General features: G+C 36.6%; 1 protein-coding gene across 2 annotated transcripts in view; it reads left to right on the plus strand.

Moving 5' to 3' along the window:
- Positions 1-1,129: 1,129 nt before the first annotated feature.
- Acbd6 (acyl-CoA binding domain containing 6) overlaps positions 1,130-21,449 on the plus strand; it is a 150,627-nt gene continuing 130,307 nt past the window's right edge. Inside the window, exons 1-3 of one of the 2 annotated variants that reach the window (XR_013344297.1) lie at positions 1,130-1,681; positions 9,796-9,860; positions 12,673-12,769. Coding sequence is in view for 1 of the 2 variants with exons in the window: in XM_026388483.2 (XP_026244268.1) it covers positions 1,460-1,681; positions 9,796-9,860; positions 12,673-12,769 (384 nt within the window). In the remaining variant the exon portion in view is untranslated. The remainder of the gene's footprint in view (positions 1,682-9,795; positions 9,861-12,672; positions 12,770-21,449) is intronic. The other variant, XM_026388483.2, reaches the window with a different exon arrangement.

Raw genomic sequence — 21,449 nt, forward strand, 5'->3', positions numbered from 1 at the left:
GGGATGCTCTACCACTAAGCTACAGCCCCAGTCCTGCTTATTTTAAGCCAAGGTCTTGCTTGAACTTGGGATCCTCCTGCCTCAGCTTCCCTAGCAGCTGGGATTACAGGCATATGCCATCTCTCCCAGTTTTGTTACCACATTTTAATTAAATAATTTGGTCATTAGTCATCCCTTCAGAGTGGCAACTGATAGTGGAATCATTCTCCACACTCAAGGTTTGAATTCTGATGCAAGCTGAATCACCTTCTATTTTTTTCTTATTGTTCCTTATCCTGTTCACTCTTCTGCCTAACTCTTTTTTCATACCATTCTTATGGTTCTCATTCTTACGTTTTGAAGGCTAAATGTGTGTATTTACAACATGTAGGACATAATAATGCCTCATGTTACCCCTTGAAAAATGTTACTTTAAAAAATACACATAGTTTTCTAAGTTCCTTTGGGGGAATGACAACGTGCTTTTCGGTTTCACTCCAAAGTGCCCGCAAAGCACAGAGGGGAGGCCTAGCTCTGTAGACCCTGCTAATGAAGCTCCAGAATCCTCTTCTCAGAGCCCCTGAAGGTGCGGGGTCCACAAGTGTGTAAAACAAGCCACAGAGGGGAGTCATTCGACCCATCCGTCATATCATAGACCAGCGAAGGTCCCATCACCTAGCAACTCACTCAATGCACAAGAGCCAAACTTTCAGGGCCTGGTTGCGCACGCGCGCACAAGCACGCCTGTCTGGGGGCGCCTGGGGCACACCATCCCGGGTAGGCGAAAGCACGCGGAACCTTTATCCACGGCTACGTGTTTCCCGCGACTCCGCTCAAATCGTTGCACTACTAAATGGACGGCCTCCATCCCCTACCCCCAGTGGCCTCTCCCGACTGCAGGTTCCCGCGTTGGTGACCGCTGATTTCAACGAAATGATAAACGGACACCCTGAAGACCCAGGACGGCTTCTCCAAGCCACCTCCCGCCGGCGGCCCCACGAGAACCTGTGCGGGAGGCGTCCGCCGCGGGACCGCCCATGCCGCCCCTACCAGCGCGGAGCAGGCGCACGGCGGCCGCGGCGCAGGCTGTGGAGCGTACCGCGAGCGCGAGCCCGCGCCTAAGCGCGCTCACGCCGCCCGGCGCTCCGCCCTCCCCCGCCCGCCCGTGGAGTCGACCCCGGAACCCCGCGCCGTTGGAGGGACCCCGAGTGAGCCCGAGCACCCTGTTGGGTTTGAGTGAAGCCTGAGGAGAACGGGGTAACTGGGGAGAGCAGCGGAGGGCAACGGAGCTGGCCCTGCACGCCCGGGCAGTCGTGGTGGCCAGGCGGCGAGTTGGGTGAGCGAGCGCGGAGTGAGCAAGCCGGGGGCGGAGTCGAGCCCCGGCTGCGCTCCCAGACCGGTGGGCCAGGGCCCCAGCCGGCCTGACCTCGGGTCTGAGCCGGACGGCCCTGCCACAGAGGGACGCACAGAGCGAGGAGACATGGCCACACCATTCCTGCCCACGGGGGCCACCACGGGCGACAGCGGTGGAGAGCTGAGCTCAGGCGACGACTCCGGGGATGTGGAATCCCCCCAGAACCCCGAGACCGAGGCGTCCAGGAACCTGGCGGAGCTGTTTGAGAAGGCTGCCACGCACCTCCAGAGCCTGATTCAGGTGGCCAGCAGAGAGCAGCTCTTATACCTGTATGCCAGGTACAAGCAGGTAAAGTTGGGAAGAGGTGGATGCAAGAGACACAGGGGGTCTGAAAGCCAACGTGCATGATTAATGTCTAGGCGAAATGAAGGGTGTGTGTGTGTGTGTGTGTGTGTGTGTGTGTGTGTGTTTTGATTAACTGCTGTCAGTTAGCATCATTCTGTCTGCCAGGAGGGCTATTTACTTAGCTGGACATAGAATGACAGTTTTTCTGTGTCTTCTCTTACTCAGTGACCTTGTACTTTACCAGCCTCGGAACCTTTACAAAATGAGGATGATAAAATAAGATTTAACATTCATTTACTCTTGCCAAAGGGACACATTGAAGTAAATATGGTAATGTTATTAAAAATATTTTGAGATCTAAGGGAATAACAGGATTGTAATGAATAAGGTGCTGCAATACAAAGTAAAATATTACTACATTTATTGTGTTTTTTTTAAAAAAAACTTAAATATAATTTGAATTATGTTTTGGCTGGATATGTTTCTTTAGATAAAATCATAAAAATTTTAGAGCTATAAACACCAGACAATTCCCTTCATTTACCAAAGAGTAGGCTCCTTGCCTAGAGTCATATAGACACATCTGTCAGAACTAGATTATAACTCCTAACTTTAAGGTTCTGAACTTTACCTGGAAATATGGAAATGTGTTAGTACTCATATAAGACACATTTAAGCCAGGCATGGTGGTGCATGCCTCTAATACCAGCAACTTGAGAGGCTGACACAGCAGTTTGGTAAGTTTGAGGCCAACCTCAGCAGTTAACGGGACTTCAGCTGTGGAGAGCAGTAAAGAGAATGGATGAGCAGTGACTGAGATTGGGGATCTCTGATGACTTCATGGCTGTGGCACACCTGCAGCCTGGGAATGTTTGTGCAAGGGCACAGGATGCCTAGCTGCTATGGTGATGCCCTGCCCGAGGAGGCTCTGTGCAAAGGCCTTATCAGCTTTAACCTTGATCTCAGGCACATAGCTTCCAGGGATAGAGGGATTCTCATGCTAGATAACCTCAATATTTCACCAACTGTGCTACTCCTGAGCCTGCCTGTTTAACAGTAACTTTAAACAGTGGGCCTCGTTGAGCGATACACAAAGCTCCTGACATTGTACATTGTAACTGTGGAAAAGCTGCATAAATGTTTCCAGTTCTGTAACTTTCCTGAGTACAAAGAATAATGCTTGCATAGTCTTTAACCTGATAATGAGACATATATAAATAAAAATTGCTGGCTTAACTCTTAGATCTACTTCTCTATCAGGGAGCAACGCTCCACCATCAGGGAGCAGCGCTCCACCTGATCTCAGCTATTTACTTCATATCTGTGTGTGAGTCTTTCTTTCCTAATTTCCCATTGTCCCTCCCTGGTACCACCAGTTTGGCCATGCTGATTGCAGCATCCAGCAATTTAGGGAGATCCTGTCGCAAAAATAAAAATTAAAAAAGGATGGGGATGTAGTACAATGGTAAAGAACTCCTGGGTTCAATGCCAGTATAACAACAACAAAAAAAGGCATTTAGTTTCTTATTCAAAAAAGTCATTGATTGGTTACCAGAAGGAAAATTAATCACTTTCTCATAGTCAACAAATATTAGTTCAGCATCTTTTTGTTTTTGGTACCGGGTATTAAACTCAGGGGCACTCAACCACTGAGCCACATCCCCAGCCCTTTTTTGCATTTTATTTAGAGTCAGGGTCTCACTAAGTTACTTAGTGCCTCATCATTGCTGAGGCTGGCTTTGAACTCATGATCTTCCTTCCTTAGCCTCCCAAGCTGCTGGGATTACAGGTGTGTGCCACTGGGCTGGGGTTTTATTTGTCTTTTTTAATATATGTGTGTGTGTGTGTGTGTATATATATATGTGTATACATTTATTTATATACATATTTTTATATATAATATACACACACGTTGTAGATAGACACAGTGCCTTTATTTTATTTATTTATTTTTACGTGGTGCTGAAGATCAAACCCAATGCCTCACATGTGCTAGACAAGCTAGGCAAACGCTCTAGCTACAACCCCAGCCCTTTTCAACATCTTCATGTCATGTCTACAGATAATGCAAAGAAGCAAAAGCATCATGATGCTTGCCCCTAAGAGGCTTACAAAGTACTTGAGGAATCTAGATTTAAACACATGAAAAATGACTGATAATGAGTTAAATTACAGCTCAGGAAAACTCTGGATCTTTGAAACTTTGGATGAAATGAAGTTCTGGATTATAGCCTATTTTATTTTTATTAAAAACATCTTAATTTTCTTTTTGCATCTTGGTATAATGACATATTTTTCCATGTACCCTATGTATTGTTTTTAATAAAGTAGTTAGTTGTAGGGGGTTCCCCTTTTTTCTTAAGCTGAATGTACTGAATAGAGATGAATGATTATGAATGTTTATGGATGATTATGAATGTTAGTTAATGTGACTTGAGAGATATAGGTACAAATGGTATGAATTATAGTATTGAATGAAAATTGTCCTACAATTGGCCTGCCTTGGAAGTAGCTTTCTTGCAAGAGTTCTGGATATTATTTTCTTTGGGGGCATTTACTTTATCCTAATAACTTTAGAAAGAAACTATTGAGTAAATTTGACAACTATTTACTAAACATTGTGCTAGGACCTATATATAGCATGTCTGACAGATGTTTCTCTGGGCAGTGTAAAGCTAATTTTCTCCAGATTCCCTAGGAAACAATCTTTTTCTTTTTTTGGATATATATTTATTGTCATTATTGTTAAGTACTGATTTCTAAGTCATGAGTGAACCATAGACACCTGTTAGTTGGCCACCATTTATCTCTGTTGTGTTCAATTCATCCAGATAGTCTGAAGGAATATTGTCCTTCATTCTTCCAAGAATGTAATCTTATAGTCTATGTTTAGGTTATTTTGTTTTTGAAAATAAAATTCTTTATTATTAGAGAATAAGATTATGCATGTTAGATCTGACACTGGACCACATATTTTTAATCAATCTCTCCTAAATTTTATTTCTAGCAGAATTCTGAGACAGTGTTAAAAATAGCATCTTTGGCCCAGTGGCTTGGGAGGCTGAGGCAGGAGAATCAGTGCCAGCCTCAACAAAAGCAAGGTGCTAAGCAACTCAGTGAGACCCTCTCTCTAAATAAAATTAAAAAAAAAAAAAATAGGGCTGGGGATGTGGCATAGTGGTTGAATGCTCCTGAGTTCAATTCCCCCATCCCCCCAAAATAGCATCTTTGGTAGAATAATGAAGTTTGAAGTCTGATACAGTGTCTGCAAGATGGATCGAAATTTCTTACAAAGTGACATTTTCTACTTGGATTAGCATCCCATTTTGGAGGCTAAATGAGGTAAGATTGTTGGCAGGAAGATGATAAAATAAGCTAAGAGATGATCCTTATTTTCTCAGGCAGAGATCTAAATTAACCTAGTTAAAATCTTAGCTCTTTTAGTCTCAGATTAAACTATGACTTCAAAATTATCTTTTTAATTAGATTTCAAAAAGATCAAATCATTTAACAGTTTTTTGCTTCCTCTGTGTATTAGCCTACAATCTCTCAACAGAAGATAACTCATCGATACCTGTGAAATGAAAGGCAATGAAAATTTCAAATTCCTGTTGGATTCATTTGATAAGATTGTTTTAGACAACTAGTTCTCTTTTGCGAGTAAAAGATTTTAGGGGAGGAAATGTTTATTTGGGTGTTCACAGTTTCAGAGGTCTCAGTCCATAGACAGCAGGCTCCATTCCTGGGGGCTTAAGGTGAGGCAGGACATCTTGGTGAAGAGTGTGACAGAGGAAAGCAGCTCACATTATGATCAGGAAGAAGAAGAGCGAAAGAGAGATCTCTGCTTGCCATATACAAATATATACCCCATAGCCATGCCCCCTATGAACCACTTCCTCCAGCCACACCCCATCTGCCTCCAGCCTCCACCCAGATAATCCCTTCAGGGATTAATTCACTGATTAATGTTATACCACAATTATTTCTCCTCTAAACCCTCTTGTATTGTCTCACAGGTGAGCTTTGGGGGGATAACTCATATCAGAACCCCAACAAAGATCCTCCACTACTAGCATAATTGAAGATACTCTGCATATCCTCCTTTAACTTGAGCATACTCGATTCCCTGGCATTTGTTCTTGGCAACTTTTGTTGAAATATTCTGCTTCAAGGGCACTAAATATATTTTCCTCCTTTCTTTCTTCCTACCTACCTACCTACTTATCTATTTATCTACCCACACACCTACCATACCTACCTACCTATGTTAGAGAACAGAATTTTGATACTCTGTTAAAGTGGTGCATATCCCTGCTTCATAAATGATTCAGAAACTGCTGTTATGTTTTCTCGGTCTTCTAGATCCAGAACTATTTTTTAAACTTGGGAGTTAGAAAAGTTTCCATGTCAGTTAGGATACAGGGTCAATTGCTGAGCCTTTGTTTATCTCAGATAATAATCTAGAGGTAGGTGATCCAGAGTTGGTAGGGTGGCTTTCTTTCATGAGATCATCCAAGGACTTCTGTTTGTCTTAAAGCTCAATCATCCCCTAAGGCAGCAGTTCTCTAATTGTGGTCCATGGACCCCTGTGAATTCCCAAGACATGCTCTGGGTTTCATAAGATCAAAATTATTTTCATAATAATACTAAGACATTGTTGAATTTTTCCTATGCTGTCATGTTGAATAAAACAGCTGATTCCTTAGTATGAATCAAAGCAGTGATAGCAAACTGTTATTAATGGTCATTTGTATTTTTTAACCACTGTATACTCGAGTATATTATTTGTTTTTATTTAATATTAATTCTTGAGGGGCTGGGGCTGTAGCTCAGTGGTAGACACTTGCCTACCACGAGTGAGGTACTGGATTTGATCATCAGCCACATAAAAAAATAAATAAAATAAAGGTATGTGTCCACCTATAATTTAAAAAAACATTTAGTCTTTTTTAAAAAAATTAACCCTTGAGTACAAGTCTCTTTGACATTGTGTGTGATGAAATGGGAGGTACACCCAAGGCACCTCTGATGCATCAGAATATGTTGCTGTTTTGAGGAAAAGCACTTATGTGATTTCTGAGTTGCAAACTAAACTACCCACTTTTTACCATGGAAAATCATTTTTACTTAACAGAACAACTGACAGATAAACTGTGTGTATTCATATTTGGTTATTTGGCATATAGTTTCTTGAAAATGAGAGAAATGAGCCCTTGCCTTTAAGGAAAACAATTGAAAATATTTGTTGCCAATGATAACATTTAAACCCTCTAGAAAATTAGAAGTTTAGAAAATCTGCTGCCATGAGCTTGACAGCATCTAGTACTTAAAATTTTTTTATAAGCAATGAGAATAATGAATGTGAACTTTTTAAAAAATATATTTATACTTTAGTTATAAGTGAACACAATATCTTTATTTAATTTTTATGTGGTGCTGAGCATCGAACTCAGTGCCTCATACATGCTAGGTGAGCGCTTTTCCTCTGAGCCACAACCCCAGCCCTGTGAACTTTTAATGTACAAAGAAATACATCAACATTTGGAAAATCTGCGTAACTCAGTGAACTATATTTTTTAAACATTTCACAGGGCAGTGTTACAAAACACATGTGGGTAAAAGATCAATTCAAAAAGTGCATATCAGACCAATGGTTTTCAGTGAGACAGTGTGAAAAATTCATTGATGTAAGTCCAGATTCCACATTGCAGATAACCTTAAAGGAATTACTATTGTTGAATTTTGGTGTAATATCAAAAGAACAATATCCACAGTTACCTGAAAATGTGATCAAAATAACTTATTAGTATTCTAACAACATATCTATGTGAAGTTGAATTTTCTTCATAAACTTCAACCATAGCAACACATAACAATAGATTGGATATAGAAGTAAATATGAAACTACAACTAAGCCAGACTTTAAAGAGATTTACAAAATGTAAAACAGTGCCATTTTTCTCACTATTTTTTAAATTTAGTAATATGTAGTTATTCTTCATAAAACATTTTTAATTTTGTTGACATGCAGTGGGTTTATTGCTATTTTCAAATGAATTAATATATCTTAAGTATTTTAACTTCTAACATGGTAAATATCAATAGATATAATCCACATGAACAAAAGCTCCTTGGGGTCCTTAATTTTTAATAGTGCAAAGGGATTTTTTTTTTTAAAAGAATTTTTAATATTTATTTTTTAGTTCTCGGCGGACACAACATCTTTGTTGGTATGTGGTGCTGAGGATCGAACCCGGGTCGCACGCATACCAGGCGAGCGCGCTACCACTTGAGCCACATCCCCAGCCCCATAAGGAAGATATTTTTATAATTTTTGTACACATCCTGTTCCCAAAACCTAGACAGAAGTTGCATGGCCACATATATTATTTCAGTTGGATGACCATGTGTCTAGCTGAGACTAATACTGTAGGAGAAAGAAAGAACAGATAACTGGCATTGGTTTCTGTTTCTGGATGACATCTAGACAAAAATGTAAAAATATTAATAATTGTTATTTTTAAGATGTTTTATAGTTTATATAGTTTATCTTATCCATATTTCTGGCAATCCAATAATTCATTTGATTTTAGAGAAACCAGAACTGAAGCCTCATTTCTGTAACACCTAAGGCAGAATGATGTAGTGAAGGAATATTGGACTTTGCAGTCCAACAGGCCAGGATTCAAATCCTGACTATTTACTCAGTACTTGCTAACATGTGAATTGAGACAACCCCCCTGAGATTCTTTTTCCTCATTTATCAAATGAGTTTGTAATGCCATTCCTTGCAGGATTATCATGTGGCTCACTTATAATAACTCAAGTCAAGTGTTTGGTCTATGGTGAGACTGTTCAAGACAGACATTACTTTCTCACCTTTTCTTCCCTGCAGCCTATCATAACAGGGCTGCTTCTATAAAAGCATACATTTTAATAACAGCCAGAGGGCCATGAGATTAATTGCTCAGGAAATGAGAGAGGTGATAATTTTTCTGAATTCAGAGGTGGATAAGATCATTGTACACTGAAAAGGTTCTTAGAATCTGAACCTTGAGCAAGACAGAAAGGAGATACAGCATTTTGAAAAACCTAGGGAAGAAGAGAAGGCATTTCAAAAGATTGAAATAATATGAGCAAAACACAGAACTAAAAATCCCTAAGGCAGTGAGTAGATCAGTGTGGCTGGGTAAAGGCATCAGTTTAATTTTAGCAAAATGCAACTATGCAAGAATAATAGAAATATCAGGAATGCCCCTGAGAAGTAGATAATTGCTATGGGTGAGTTAAGAATAGTTTCTTAGAGGTTGTGTTCTAATAAAAAGACAAGACTTTACTCAGAACTTCCTAATGCAGTAGAAAATGTCAAAATGCCACAAGAGATATTCAGAATAAATGATATTAAGAATTCATAAGGAAGGGAGATTCTGCAGTGGCAGTCATGGACTGCATGGTGAATTCTGCATTTGTATGAATTTCATTTGTACATATTTATAATGAAAATAATCTGTAATTTAGCCATTGATGTCATTTGAAGACCAAAAAAATAAATATTGACAAGATTATTATGGAATAGATAGAATTTATATTGTTGTTGTTGAGAACACTTGAAATTTTTTGCATGGCTTTTGGCACTAAATTCATATTGATGAATTTCATAATAGGCCGTTTTAAAAGTAGTACACTTTATCCTGGAATTCGGGAGAGATGGGCTGCAAGTAGCATTATAAGAATCAGCATAAAGAAACAATATTATGGATTCTTGAAAAACTGAACTTTAAAGTTTGTTAATTTGTTAAAAGTTCTTTATTATAGTGTTGAGAAAGACTATATAATCTATTTTATAATTTGCCTTATAATTGTTCTACTAAGGAATGAAACTGTCACCCACAGTTTTTTGTAAATATAGTATTAGATAACAATTTTTTTATAGTAAGCTAAAGCTATGTGATTTTTAAGTTTGGTTTGTTGTTTGCTTTAGCAAAGAATGTTAAATTTTGTTATTCTATATAGATGCATATTTTCTAATCCATAGTTATTAAACAAATTCGAAAAGAAAGTTTTTGACATTTCTTTGAAAAATAAGTTCTTAATTGTTTTTTAATCTCCTCATTTAGGTCAAAGTTGGAAATTGCAATACTCCTAAACCAGGCTTCTTTGATTTTGAAGGAAAGCAAAAATGGTAAGAAATTCTTGGACTCTTTAATGAGGCTGATGGAAATGATTTAGGTGTTTAGGAATTAGAAAGTAGTGAGCAGATTAAAGAATTATTTTTATATTAATCTTTCTCTACTGTAGACTGTGATAATGACAGGCAATTGGGAGAGGGATTAAAAGAATCTTCTTTTAGCTAAGACTTCTAAAGGATTCTTATGCAGTGACGTTGGAATATAAGTAGTTCACAACAAATGTGCTTCTGTCCATAGGAAATGTATGTATGAGAATATCCATCAGAGCTATTGCGTAAGATTTTTTTGCTACTGTACAGCCTCTAAGGGGTCACCACTCTGCCCCTCTGGAGGCATCTTTGAGAGAAAGCCAAGGGGATAGCCTTGAGGAGAATAGTAGGATCAATCCCCATTTTGAACTCTTCTCCCTTGTATCAGTTTTAACCCCTTGGCTCTCTTGGCACTGTTCTCTTCCTTGTCCTACCTACACTGCAGGAAAAAAGTTTTTATCATAATTTTTTTGGAAAGAAGATGGGAATCCAAAGCCAGATCCTGACTAACTCCACTTTTCTGAATAAATAAAGATCATACTCATCCGAGGTTTTTGTCCACTTGTTATTCAGTGGTTTTCTTATATGAGGCCTTATTTTTTCTGGTTTTTTCTATTTTTCCCTGGTTTATGTGAAAAAAGAGAAGTTGCATATAATAGAGAACCTTAGTTATAGAAGGAAAGGCTTTGGAACATCAGCCCTGGAATTAGAAGAAGCATCAAGGATAGAGTTAGAAAAAAAAAAATAAGATGGAATATAGTTGTAGAAAGAGGAAGTGCTCCAAGGTGAATTCTGACTTTATATTCTAACACAGTCCTGCTCAAGACGTGGTCCTCTGGACAAGTTGCCTAACTATCAAGTGTTTGTTACCCAACTGTAAGCAAATATAGAGCTTGAACCTTGAAATAAATCATATCACTAACTATATTCTTCAAATCAAACCTTTTTTTTTTCTGGTAGAATATTTTAGATCGCTTTTTTGGGGGGCAGGGTGGGGGAGGAAATTTACAATAAAGGAAGCAGTGCTTTGATTTACATTCTGGTACAAGTTTTCTTTGCTTATGACAAGCAGTTCCCTGGCAATTTACTACTGTTCTAGGGAATACCTGATAAAACTTTTATTGTGATTTTTTTTGTTTAAATTTGGGAAATTTTGTAACTTCACCATTATTTTTCTCTACATATCGCCTGTTTGACCATTGATTTTAGAATTAAGAACTGTTTATATTTTATAGCTATCCTAATAATTAATTCAGGCAAGAATCATCATTGATGCTAAAACATTATATGGAAAACTATTGAAGAACAATATTTACACAACCTGACCCACAGTTTACTTATTAATTATGAAGGAGAATACTTGTACTTACTGATTATAAGAGAAAGCTTGTGGATATTGCCATTACTAACTCATTAATCTTATCAGTGATGGGACAGGCTAACATCATGTTTCCCCCAAGGGTGATGCATTGTAAAGGACATGTCACCTATATATTGCTCTTGCTGAAATACTAAACCTGATTATAATCATGATTAATCATTTTTGTAAAGGAAACAATGAGACAAACCCAAACTGAGGGGTATTTTACAAAACAATTGGTTTTAAAATTTTTTTAAATTGGTTCTGAAACATTTTTAATTGGTTTTAACTTTTGGAAAATGGTTTTTAAGAAATGTCAACATCACGAAAGACAAAAAGGTTAAAGTAAATGAAATTCATTGCTCTATGTGAATCTTGATTGCCTCCTGGTCTCGGTGAAGAAAGTCATAAAGGACATTGTTGAGACAATCAGGGAAGTCTGACTATTTGTTCTCTGTATTATAGTATTGATGAAAAATTTCCTGTGTTTGACATAAGCTGATACTGTTAGGGGTGAAGTGTTTCAATGTAAACAATTAACTCTGAAGAGATTGAGTAGAAATAAACTTAGAAAGCCTCAGGAAGATGTTTCTTCATCATAGGAGCAGGAAGGTCATGACAAAACTGTGGGACTGGATTGTTTTTCAAAGGATCAGGAAAATTAAGAAACCGTGGTTGGATGTAGAAAATTGGAGGGTCAAACCAAGAAGAAGGACTGTCTTAGCAGCCTGCTTAAAAAAAAGAAAGGGTTGACTCAAAAGGATACTCAGGACTAAAATGTTACTCTTGGTGTTTATACTATCAGAAATTCCTTCCTTGCTTATCATTAGTATTCTTAATTCTGCTTCACTTCCCTTCATTTTTGAAATCTCCAACCAAGGCCTCAATATCAGATTGTGATAGCTTATGGAAAACAGAAGGGGAAGGTGATTTCTTGAATCTTAACTAAGAAGCTTGATGCATTTTCCGAAGGAATATTTTTTCTTTTGTGATGATTTGTTTCTATACTGCCAAATGCCATAAGCATATTAATTCATAAGATGGGAACTACTTCTGTTGGTTTATAGGCCATATGTTCTTAATAAGGGTGAAAATTGTATTTGGAGAAGTGGTTAAAATCTTAGGTTACAATGGTTTGTGATCTTTGAAAATTCAACAGATATTCAGTTTATTTCATGGGAGAAGGCAACTAGGAGAAAAATTTCCAAGAAGTCTCCTTATTTGGAGTGATAAGATTTGTATTGCTGTTGGTCCATATAAATGCAAAAAGAGAGGGCTTCTCCTTTATGCATAGCTTTTTATCTCTATTTACCAGACCCTTGAAATGTGTATGTAAATTTTTAATAATAAATAGTAATATGCTTTGCTTTATTCACATATTTAATGATGGGCCATTTTGGATTTTCTGTACCGTAGGGAAGCGTGGAAAGCACTTGGTGACTTGAGCCCCAGTCAAGCAATGCAGGAATATGTCGCAGTAGTTAAAACATTAGATCCAGGTTGGAATCCTCAGGTAAGACTTAATTAGACATCATACTTGGCAAAACCTTATCTTTCTCTCAGATAAAATGTTTAAAAACTAAGCTTTGGGTTAAGTAATGTACTGAAATTTTACTTCCTCAAAAGAGTATAGTTATTGCAGTATTTTCTGAGAAAATTATTGCTTAAATATTAACATAATCAGCTACTGATTCTGACAACTTCTCTGAAGTAGAATGGAGTTTTGTTTTGTTATTTATTTATTTATTTGTTGTGGTGCTGGGGATTATCAAACCCAGGGTTTTTATGTGCTATGCATGTAGAGAATTTTTTAAAGTATGATAATTTCAGTCAATCATGTACGAATTCAGTTCATTTTAGAATTTGAAAGTGTTTCTCTTGAGGTCTTCATTATTATCTTGGGGAAAGAAAAATTTCTCTGAGATTGTTTTTTCTTTTTCTTTCTTTCTTTTTTTTTTTAGAGTACCCTTCTGTACCCTATATTTTTTGATAGGAATAAAAGACAAATAGGACATGTTTTCTCTTATTATGTAAAGTATAATGGAGACACTAAAACATAAAAAAAGTTTAGTAGTATAGAGAAACAGAAATACAAATGATAGGGAATCCAGTGGAATAAGAGATTGTTTTGAGCTTTGGGGACATTGGATATTCACTATACCCTATCTTTCTAGTGTTCTTATTGGAAAATATCCAGAAAGAATTTAATAAAGATGGATTGCTATTCTATTTTTTTAAAATATTTGTTTATTTATGTAGATATAGTTGGATACAATACCTTTATTTTATTTTTTAATTTATTTTTATGAGGTACTGAGGATCGAACCCAGGGCCTTGCACATGTTGGGCAAAAGCTCTATCACTGAGCCACAACCCCAGCCCTCTATTTTTAAATATATTTTAGGGCTGGGGATGTGGCTCAAGCGGTAGTGCGCTTGCCTGGCATGCGTGTAGCCCCGGTTCGATCCTCATCACCACATACAAACAAAGTTGTTGTGTCCGCCAAAAACTAAAAAATAAATATTAAAAAAAATTTTCTCTCTCTCTCACTCTCTCTTTAAAAAAAAAATATATATATATATATATTTTTTTTTTTTAAAAACGTGGTTAATGGGTATTAGGCATGATAGAGGTTGCTTTGTAATGAAAGCAAGCGCAAATGAATTTTTTAAATGAAAATATTTAGGCCAGACATTTTAGTGGTGGATTAATTCAGTAATTTTCATTGTTTTATAATAATTAAATTCATGGGTATGTAGTTGTTACCAGTATGATGTTTTTGTTCCAGCAGTCATAGAATCTTAAACTCTCAGAGTTGCTAGGAACCTTAAGAGATTAGGTAGTATTACATGTTAAAGTGTATCTTAATTAAGAGTACAAAGAAGGAGCCAGCTTAAGATATCTTGAATGATAGGACTGCCTTTTGGAAATAATTAAAATCATCTAATGTTTTTGATATCCACTGAGTATTTATTCTTAGAAATTTTTCATTTTATCATAAAATACCACAGATAGTATATATTATAAATGCCCTAAAGACTTCATATCTGAAATTCAGTGGTCAAAATACATGCCCCCTGAGCAGAACTCAGCCTGAACAAATGTGGCACGGTGTTTAAAAAATGAGACAAAAACTTGAATATGAGTGTCTTTAGATAGAATACTTATTAGGTCTAGTCAGTGATCTCAGTTTTTCTTGATTGATTTATGACTTGGTTCTTTCTGATCCTTGGCCTCTGAAAGTATTTGAGTATTTAAATTCTGATAAATGAAAGAAGTTATAATTTCTTACCTTTATTACCTTAATTACTTAGTTAAATCCCATTAACTATGACTCTTATAAATGTTTTCAGATTTCATATGGTCAGGTTGTTCTTCCTTATGGAAATCCAGAAGGTATTAAGGACTCTTTGTAAAAGCATCTAAATCTCACTTATTGAACATATACTTGAGTAAACCACACAAAACCAAAGACACATTAGCGTTCTTTAATGAATTACTTGATTCATTAAGTAAAATAAAAATGAAATTTAAAAATTAATATGTAGTTTAAGGGCCAGGATTGTGGCTCAGTGTACACACACACACACACACACACACACACACGTTGGACACAATATCTTTATTTTATTTATTTTTATGTGGTACTGAGGATCGAACTCAGTGCCTCGCATGTGCTAAGTGAGCACTCTACTGCTGAGCCACAACTCCAACCCAATGTCGAATGTTTTTTTTTTTTTTTTTTTGATATGAGGAGGCTGATTCATAGTGGGATAGGGAGAGGGAGCATGGGAGGAATAGACGAACTCTAGATAGGGCAGAGGGGTTGGAGGGGAAGGGAGGGGCATGGGGTTATTAATAATGGTGGAATGTGATGATCATTATTATCCAAAGTACAGGTATGAGGACATGAATTGGTGTGAATATACTATGTATACAACCAGAGATATGAAAAATTGTGCTTTATATGTGTAATAAAAATTATAATGCACTCCACTGTCATATAAATATAAATAAATAAATAGTTTCATAGATACAAAGATCTTCTGTATGGCCTTTACCTACATTCATTAGTTATATTTCCTTTATCATTCTCTCTAAACACATATATACATAATATTTCTAAACTATTCAAGATAAATTGGAAATATCACATTTCTTTACCACTAGATATTTCAGTATTTCCTAAGCACAAAGGTCTTCTCTTATATAAATGTCTTTATTGTCAAAATCAGGAATTTTTTAAAAATATTTATTTTTTAGTTGTAGTTGGACACAACCTTTATTTTATTTATTTATTTTTATGTGGTGCTGAGGATTGAACATAGGGCCTTGCACGTGCTAGGCGAGCGCTGTATTGCTGAGCCACAATCCTAGCCCTCTAAATCAGGAATTTTAACTTTGATTCATCATTATTGTGGAATCTACAGTCCATATTCAAAATTATCATTTACCTTAATAGTGTCCTTCATAGTTATTTCTAAAATTCTGGTCTATGGTTTAACTCAGCTGTATTTTTGTTGTCCTGTCTCTTTAGTCTCCTTTAATCTGGAATATTTCTTCTGATTTCCTTTTCCTTTTTGACTGTGATATTTTTGAACAATATAAGCCAATTTTGGACAATGTGTCTCATTTTGGATTTGCCTGATATTTCCTTATAATTAGATTCAGTATGTGCATTTTTAGGAAGAATATCAAAGCCTCATGTCCTCAGTATCACGAAGTACATACCTATTTGTCCTAGTATTGGTGATGTTAATTTTGATCACTTGGTTAATAGTGGTGTCCAGGATATCTCTTCTGAAAAGTTCCTTAGTAATTGATGAGTAATTTGTGGGGACACATTTTGAGACTATGTAAGTATCCTTTTTCCAACAAGATTTCACGTATTAATTCACCTAATATTCACAAATGTTTTTCAAACTCCATTATTTCTTCTGCATTTATTATATATCATTCAACTGCAAGAGTGACTTTCCCTTTTACCTCATTCATTGTCAAGAACTGTGAAAGTCCGACATTTTACTCTATTTGTAAGCCAAGTTAGCCTGTTACTGTTTCTTAAATGCTGGCAGAAGGTACATGACTCCTGGGTCCCAGCCAAAGGACTTTATTATTCATGACTTATGGCAAGCTGTGTGAGCTTCATTTGGTTTGCATTGATTTCTCATGTCCCCCAAGTCCTTCAGGGTCTACATAGGTAGGCCTGGTTGGTTTCCTGCATACTCAGCAGTTTATGCTATAGGGAAGGAGCACTGAGTTGTGGAATTAGCCACTTTTAGAGATGGTAGAAGTAAACCTGTGCTTTGTCAGGGGTTGAAGAGAGATTACCTCATCCCTGAAGGTGGCATGCTGTACACACAATCCTGAGAAATGGCCCAGGTGGTGAGTGGTAAGGGCCTTGTTACTGAATAAGAATGTGAAGGGACAGTCAGGACCCATGGTGGATTGCCTTACCCAATATTCATGTATTTATGAATTTACAATCATGGATTTCTATTTTATTCAATGGGGTATAATCCATTAAAATAATTTATTTGACCACAAGATACTTTTGAGATGGTTCCTCCCCATCCTTTTGATCAATGTTGACATTCTTGGAGCATTTTCTTGCTTTCTGACTCAAAATGTGCCAGGCTGTATTAGTTTCCTGCCACAACTGTAACAAAGTACCACAAACTCACAACAGAAATATATTCTCTCACAGATCTGGAAGTCAGAAGTCTAATGGAAGGTATTAGCAGAGCTGTGCTTCCTCTGAAGGTTATAAAGAATGCTTCCTTGCCTCTTCCAGCTTCTGGTGACCCTACATTCCTTGGCTTGTGGTTTAGCTCCAGTCTCTGCCTCTGTCTTCAAATGGTTTTCTTCCCCATGTCTGTGTCCAAATCTCCCTCTCCTTTCTTTTGTAAAGATACCAGTCACTGGATTTGGTACCCTCCCTAATGAAGTATGACCACATTCTACATCTATTTATATATGTTTCATTATCAGGTTAAAGACTATGCAAGCATTATTCTTTGTACTCAGGAAAGTTACAGAACTGGAAACATCTATGCAGCTTTTCCACAGTTACAGTGTACAATGTCAGGAGCTTTGTGTATCGCTCAACGAGGCCCACTGTTTAAAGTTACTGTTAAACAGGCAGGCTCAGGAGTAGCACAGTTGGTGAAATATTGAGGTTATCTAGCATGAGAATCCCTCTATCCCTGGAAGCTATGTGCCTGAGATCAAGGTGAGAGCTGATAAGGCCTTTGCACAGAGCCTCCTCGGGCAGGACATCACCATAGCAGCTAGGCATCCTGTGCCCTTGCACAAACATTCCCAGGCTGCAGGTGTGCCACAGCCATGAAGTCATCAGAGATCCCCAATTTCAGTCACTGCTCTCCCATTCAATGTCACCACTCTCCTAGATAAGCATCCTAGATAACTGTCTTCTAGATAATTCCTAGATAAGCATCCATTGTATTTTATCTGAGTATTGTTCAGGAAAATAAATAGCATGTACAGACACATACTCAGAAACTGTTGCATGTATATTCTATACAAATACTTATATATTAATATTCTTACTTATTAAAAACCATGTTGATACCTTTAACTTCCAGCCCAATACTGTCAGGTATGTTCTTGCCTTCTTTCTATATTTGTAACTCATTTCTTTAACAAAAACCTGGCCTCCAGTATCCTCAATATATTAACTTATTTGCTCCAGCCTAGAAAAGAAAGTAGTTTCAGAATTGCTAACCTTTACCACTGTGAAAGGCAGATTTACTAACTGAAGTTCTCTGTTTACAAGAGTTTATATACACTGAAATGCAAAAATCTTAAATGTATAATTTCATGAGTTTTGATGAATATGCAAGGGCAGTTTTGTAAAAACCTTGGCAAAATTGGAAAATAATTGCATCCCAGTCACCTTGTTTTTACTGCTACTTAATTGACTCATTGGTCCCTTGGGAGATTAAGATTCTTTTTAATGTGAATGTCCTGAACCATGAAGTAACCCTGTGCTAAAGTGTCAGCCTTGCCTGTAAATAAATAGTATTGACACATACAGTAGGACCACTAAGCTGTAAGCCGTGTAGTAAGTTTAATGTATTTTCTACTCTGGAAAATAATAAATAGCCTGTTAAATATAATAACACTCTGGAAGAGGAGAATGTTTTCCAAATTGAAGAATCAGGGGTTTTCCTGTAGTTCCTAGATCATACCTGATAATTTTCATGGCTTTTTTTTGAGGAGGTTGTTGTTCCATAGTGTGATGACTTCCAGTTTTGGTAGTTGTTGTTTGTTTGTTTTGGTTTTTTTAGTGGTTGTTTTCTGGAGATCTGACTCAGGGTGTTGCAAACACTCTCCACTGAGCTGCACCCCCAGCCTGGTACCATTTTTTTTTATAAAATTTGATCTTTCCAGATTTGTTTAAAAGACAATATTATGTGTTTTGGATATATAATTAAAATTTATCCCAATCTGTAAAAGATTACTATTTCATGTTGAGCCAAATATAAAATGAGACATTTTGCTCTAATTTTTAAAAAGATCTTAATTGGCTTTATTTTGCAGTTCTAGAATTATCAACACTTGTTCCATAAAATAAATTGTTTCTTTTTTAAAAAAGATTTTAATTGAGATTCATTTTGGATTCAAGAATTGGGATTCATTCCATAAAACAAAGTAAGTTTTCCCTCTTTTTACTAACACCTGTTAAAGTGTCATTGATATTACTTATTCATTCTACACATTAATTTTACACTTAGTGTGTATTAGTTGTAACTCTAGGGTCTGGAAATACAGCCATGTATAAACACAGCAGAACAATCCTTGCTTTTAGGTAATTTACAGTCTGGCAAGGATAAGTAATAAGAAAAATAAGTATATGTCATATACTTATTTGTAAATATTGTAATGTATTAGAAGGTGATTAATGCTATGGAAAGAATGGAAGAAAGGTAAGGGCTTATAATTTGGAGTTACTGTGTTAAATATGATAATCAAGGAAGGCTCACTGAAACAGTGACAAAAATGTATAAGAACTTTCCATAGACTGTAGAGGGAATAGCCAGGCTGAGTCTCTGTGGTAGGATTATAGCTGGTGTGCCGTAGAACCTGCCTGGGCTAAATTTGGATGGGAATGAAGGGTAGAGAAATAGAAAATAAGGTGGGGTTGGGTACGTGGTATAGTTTATCATAAGGATTATAGCCTTCACCCTGAAGGAGAAGGGAAATAAACACTTATTGAAAACTTGTGAAAAGGTATAGGTATTTCTCACATTGTCCAATAAATAATATTTTAGTGATGCTAATACAGACATATGGAAATAAGCAATGTGGACGAGTATAAAATGAAACTTCACAAAGTGCCTTGCTGTACACTCATTCAGTCCTATTCCTTAGAAGTATCTTTCTACTCCTGAGTGTTCTCTGCCTGCATAACAGTCAACTCTAATTTGTTGCTTTTCAAATTGTGTTCTTTGTAAGTTTAACATTTGATACAGAGGAAGGTTAATTTCCACAGTTTGTGTTTGGTTTCTCTTTTGACCTCATCTCCATTCCTCACATCCATTCCTCTTCACACCTGTAGTAAAACCTCTTGTGACCACTAGAGGGAGCACAGTACATTGTAAATAAAATGGTTTTATTCTCTGGAGGTTCTAGGGCTTTCTGTGTGTTTCACAGAAACAATACCTTAGTTTTCACTGATCATTCTCTTGCTTTTTCCTTTTAATTTTTTGACTCTCTTTCCTGAAATTATTTATGTTTACTCAGAATCTTATTGATAACTTCATTTCTTTTTACTTTACAGGTCTGATAACTCCTAGATAGGCATCCATTGTATTTTATCTGAGTATTGTTCAGGAAAATAAATAGCATAAATGGGAGAACTGACATTCTGCTCTTTTTTGTTCTGCTAGCCAAATAAGTGGCTATGTAGCTCTCCAGTAGCCACCTATCCTTTTGCAAACCTTGTTAGCTTTTGTAGCATCATCTGCCTGTCTTTTTCCTACAAAATTCATTTAAAGTCAGAGTAGATAAATTCATACATATAGTTTATACTTATAAAGATAATCATCACTTTCAAAATTTATATTTTAAACTATAATTAGCAAATATTATTTTTGTCAAAATTTATATTGTTTTTTTCTTGTCATTCATAATCAATTTTTGTTATCAGGTATTAATATTAAATTGGATTTCTTTCCTCTAGTTGCCTTATGCTAGAGAGTAATTCTTTAAATTTTATTTTCTCAGGTATTAGAACTTTCATCTCACAAAGAACTTCAGGCTGAGTGTGGTGCCTCACACCTGTAATCCCAGTGATTAGGGAGGCTGAGGCAGGAGGATCAAAAGATTGAGGCCAACTGCTGCAATTTAGCAAGGCCCTGAGCAACATGGTGAGACTCTGCCTCTAAATAAATAAATAAATAAATAAATAAATAAATAAGGGCTTAGAGATGTGACTCAATGGTAAATCACCCCTGGGTTCAATTCCCAGTACCAAAAAAATGAGAAAAAAAATTTCATCTAACTGTTATTCTCGATAGTATGACATCCAGACCATTGGCTCCTGGGAACCAAGGCCCATGCTGAATTTTTTGTATTCCCACCATACTAAGATTTAGCACTAAAGTTTAGCACAAAGCATGCCTTAAAAGTTACTCAGTACTTAACTCATCTGGCAGTGTGTCAGGTGGTGAGAGGGAGGGTTGAAGAAGAGTTTGAATCCATATAGCCAGAAGTGCAGTTTGGCTAGGTTACCTTAATATCTGAATGTATTACCCTTCTGCTTATTTTTGCTTTATATAGCTATCCCAGTCATAGCTTCCAATTAATAGAAAATTAGATTAAGAACCTATGTAAATTGAATTCTGAATTTACTATCTTTAGTCCTTTTTTGATAGGGGTTTGGTCCATGTTTTCTCAGGTATGTTCTGTGTAAATTAATTTAGATTAACTTGGTTAAATACTGTAATCTTTGTGTAGGAACATGAAAGTTAATGGCATATTTAACTGCAAATTGAGCTTTGTGTGAACCAAAGAGAGGGAGACTTTTATTTGAGGTTGAAGAATATTTAAAAGAGATGTTTCTCTAGTATAACCCTGTTTTAGAAGAGAATTTTATAGAGCAGCAGAATTTTGTTCTGGAACAAGGTATGAAAATCCAAATTCCTTGACTGGCTTATATTGATTTAAAG

This window comes from Urocitellus parryii, chromosome 9 (genome assembly GCF_045843805.1).
Source record: "Urocitellus parryii isolate mUroPar1 chromosome 9, mUroPar1.hap1, whole genome shotgun sequence".
Lineage (NCBI taxonomy): Eukaryota > Metazoa > Chordata > Mammalia > Rodentia > Sciuridae > Urocitellus > Urocitellus parryii.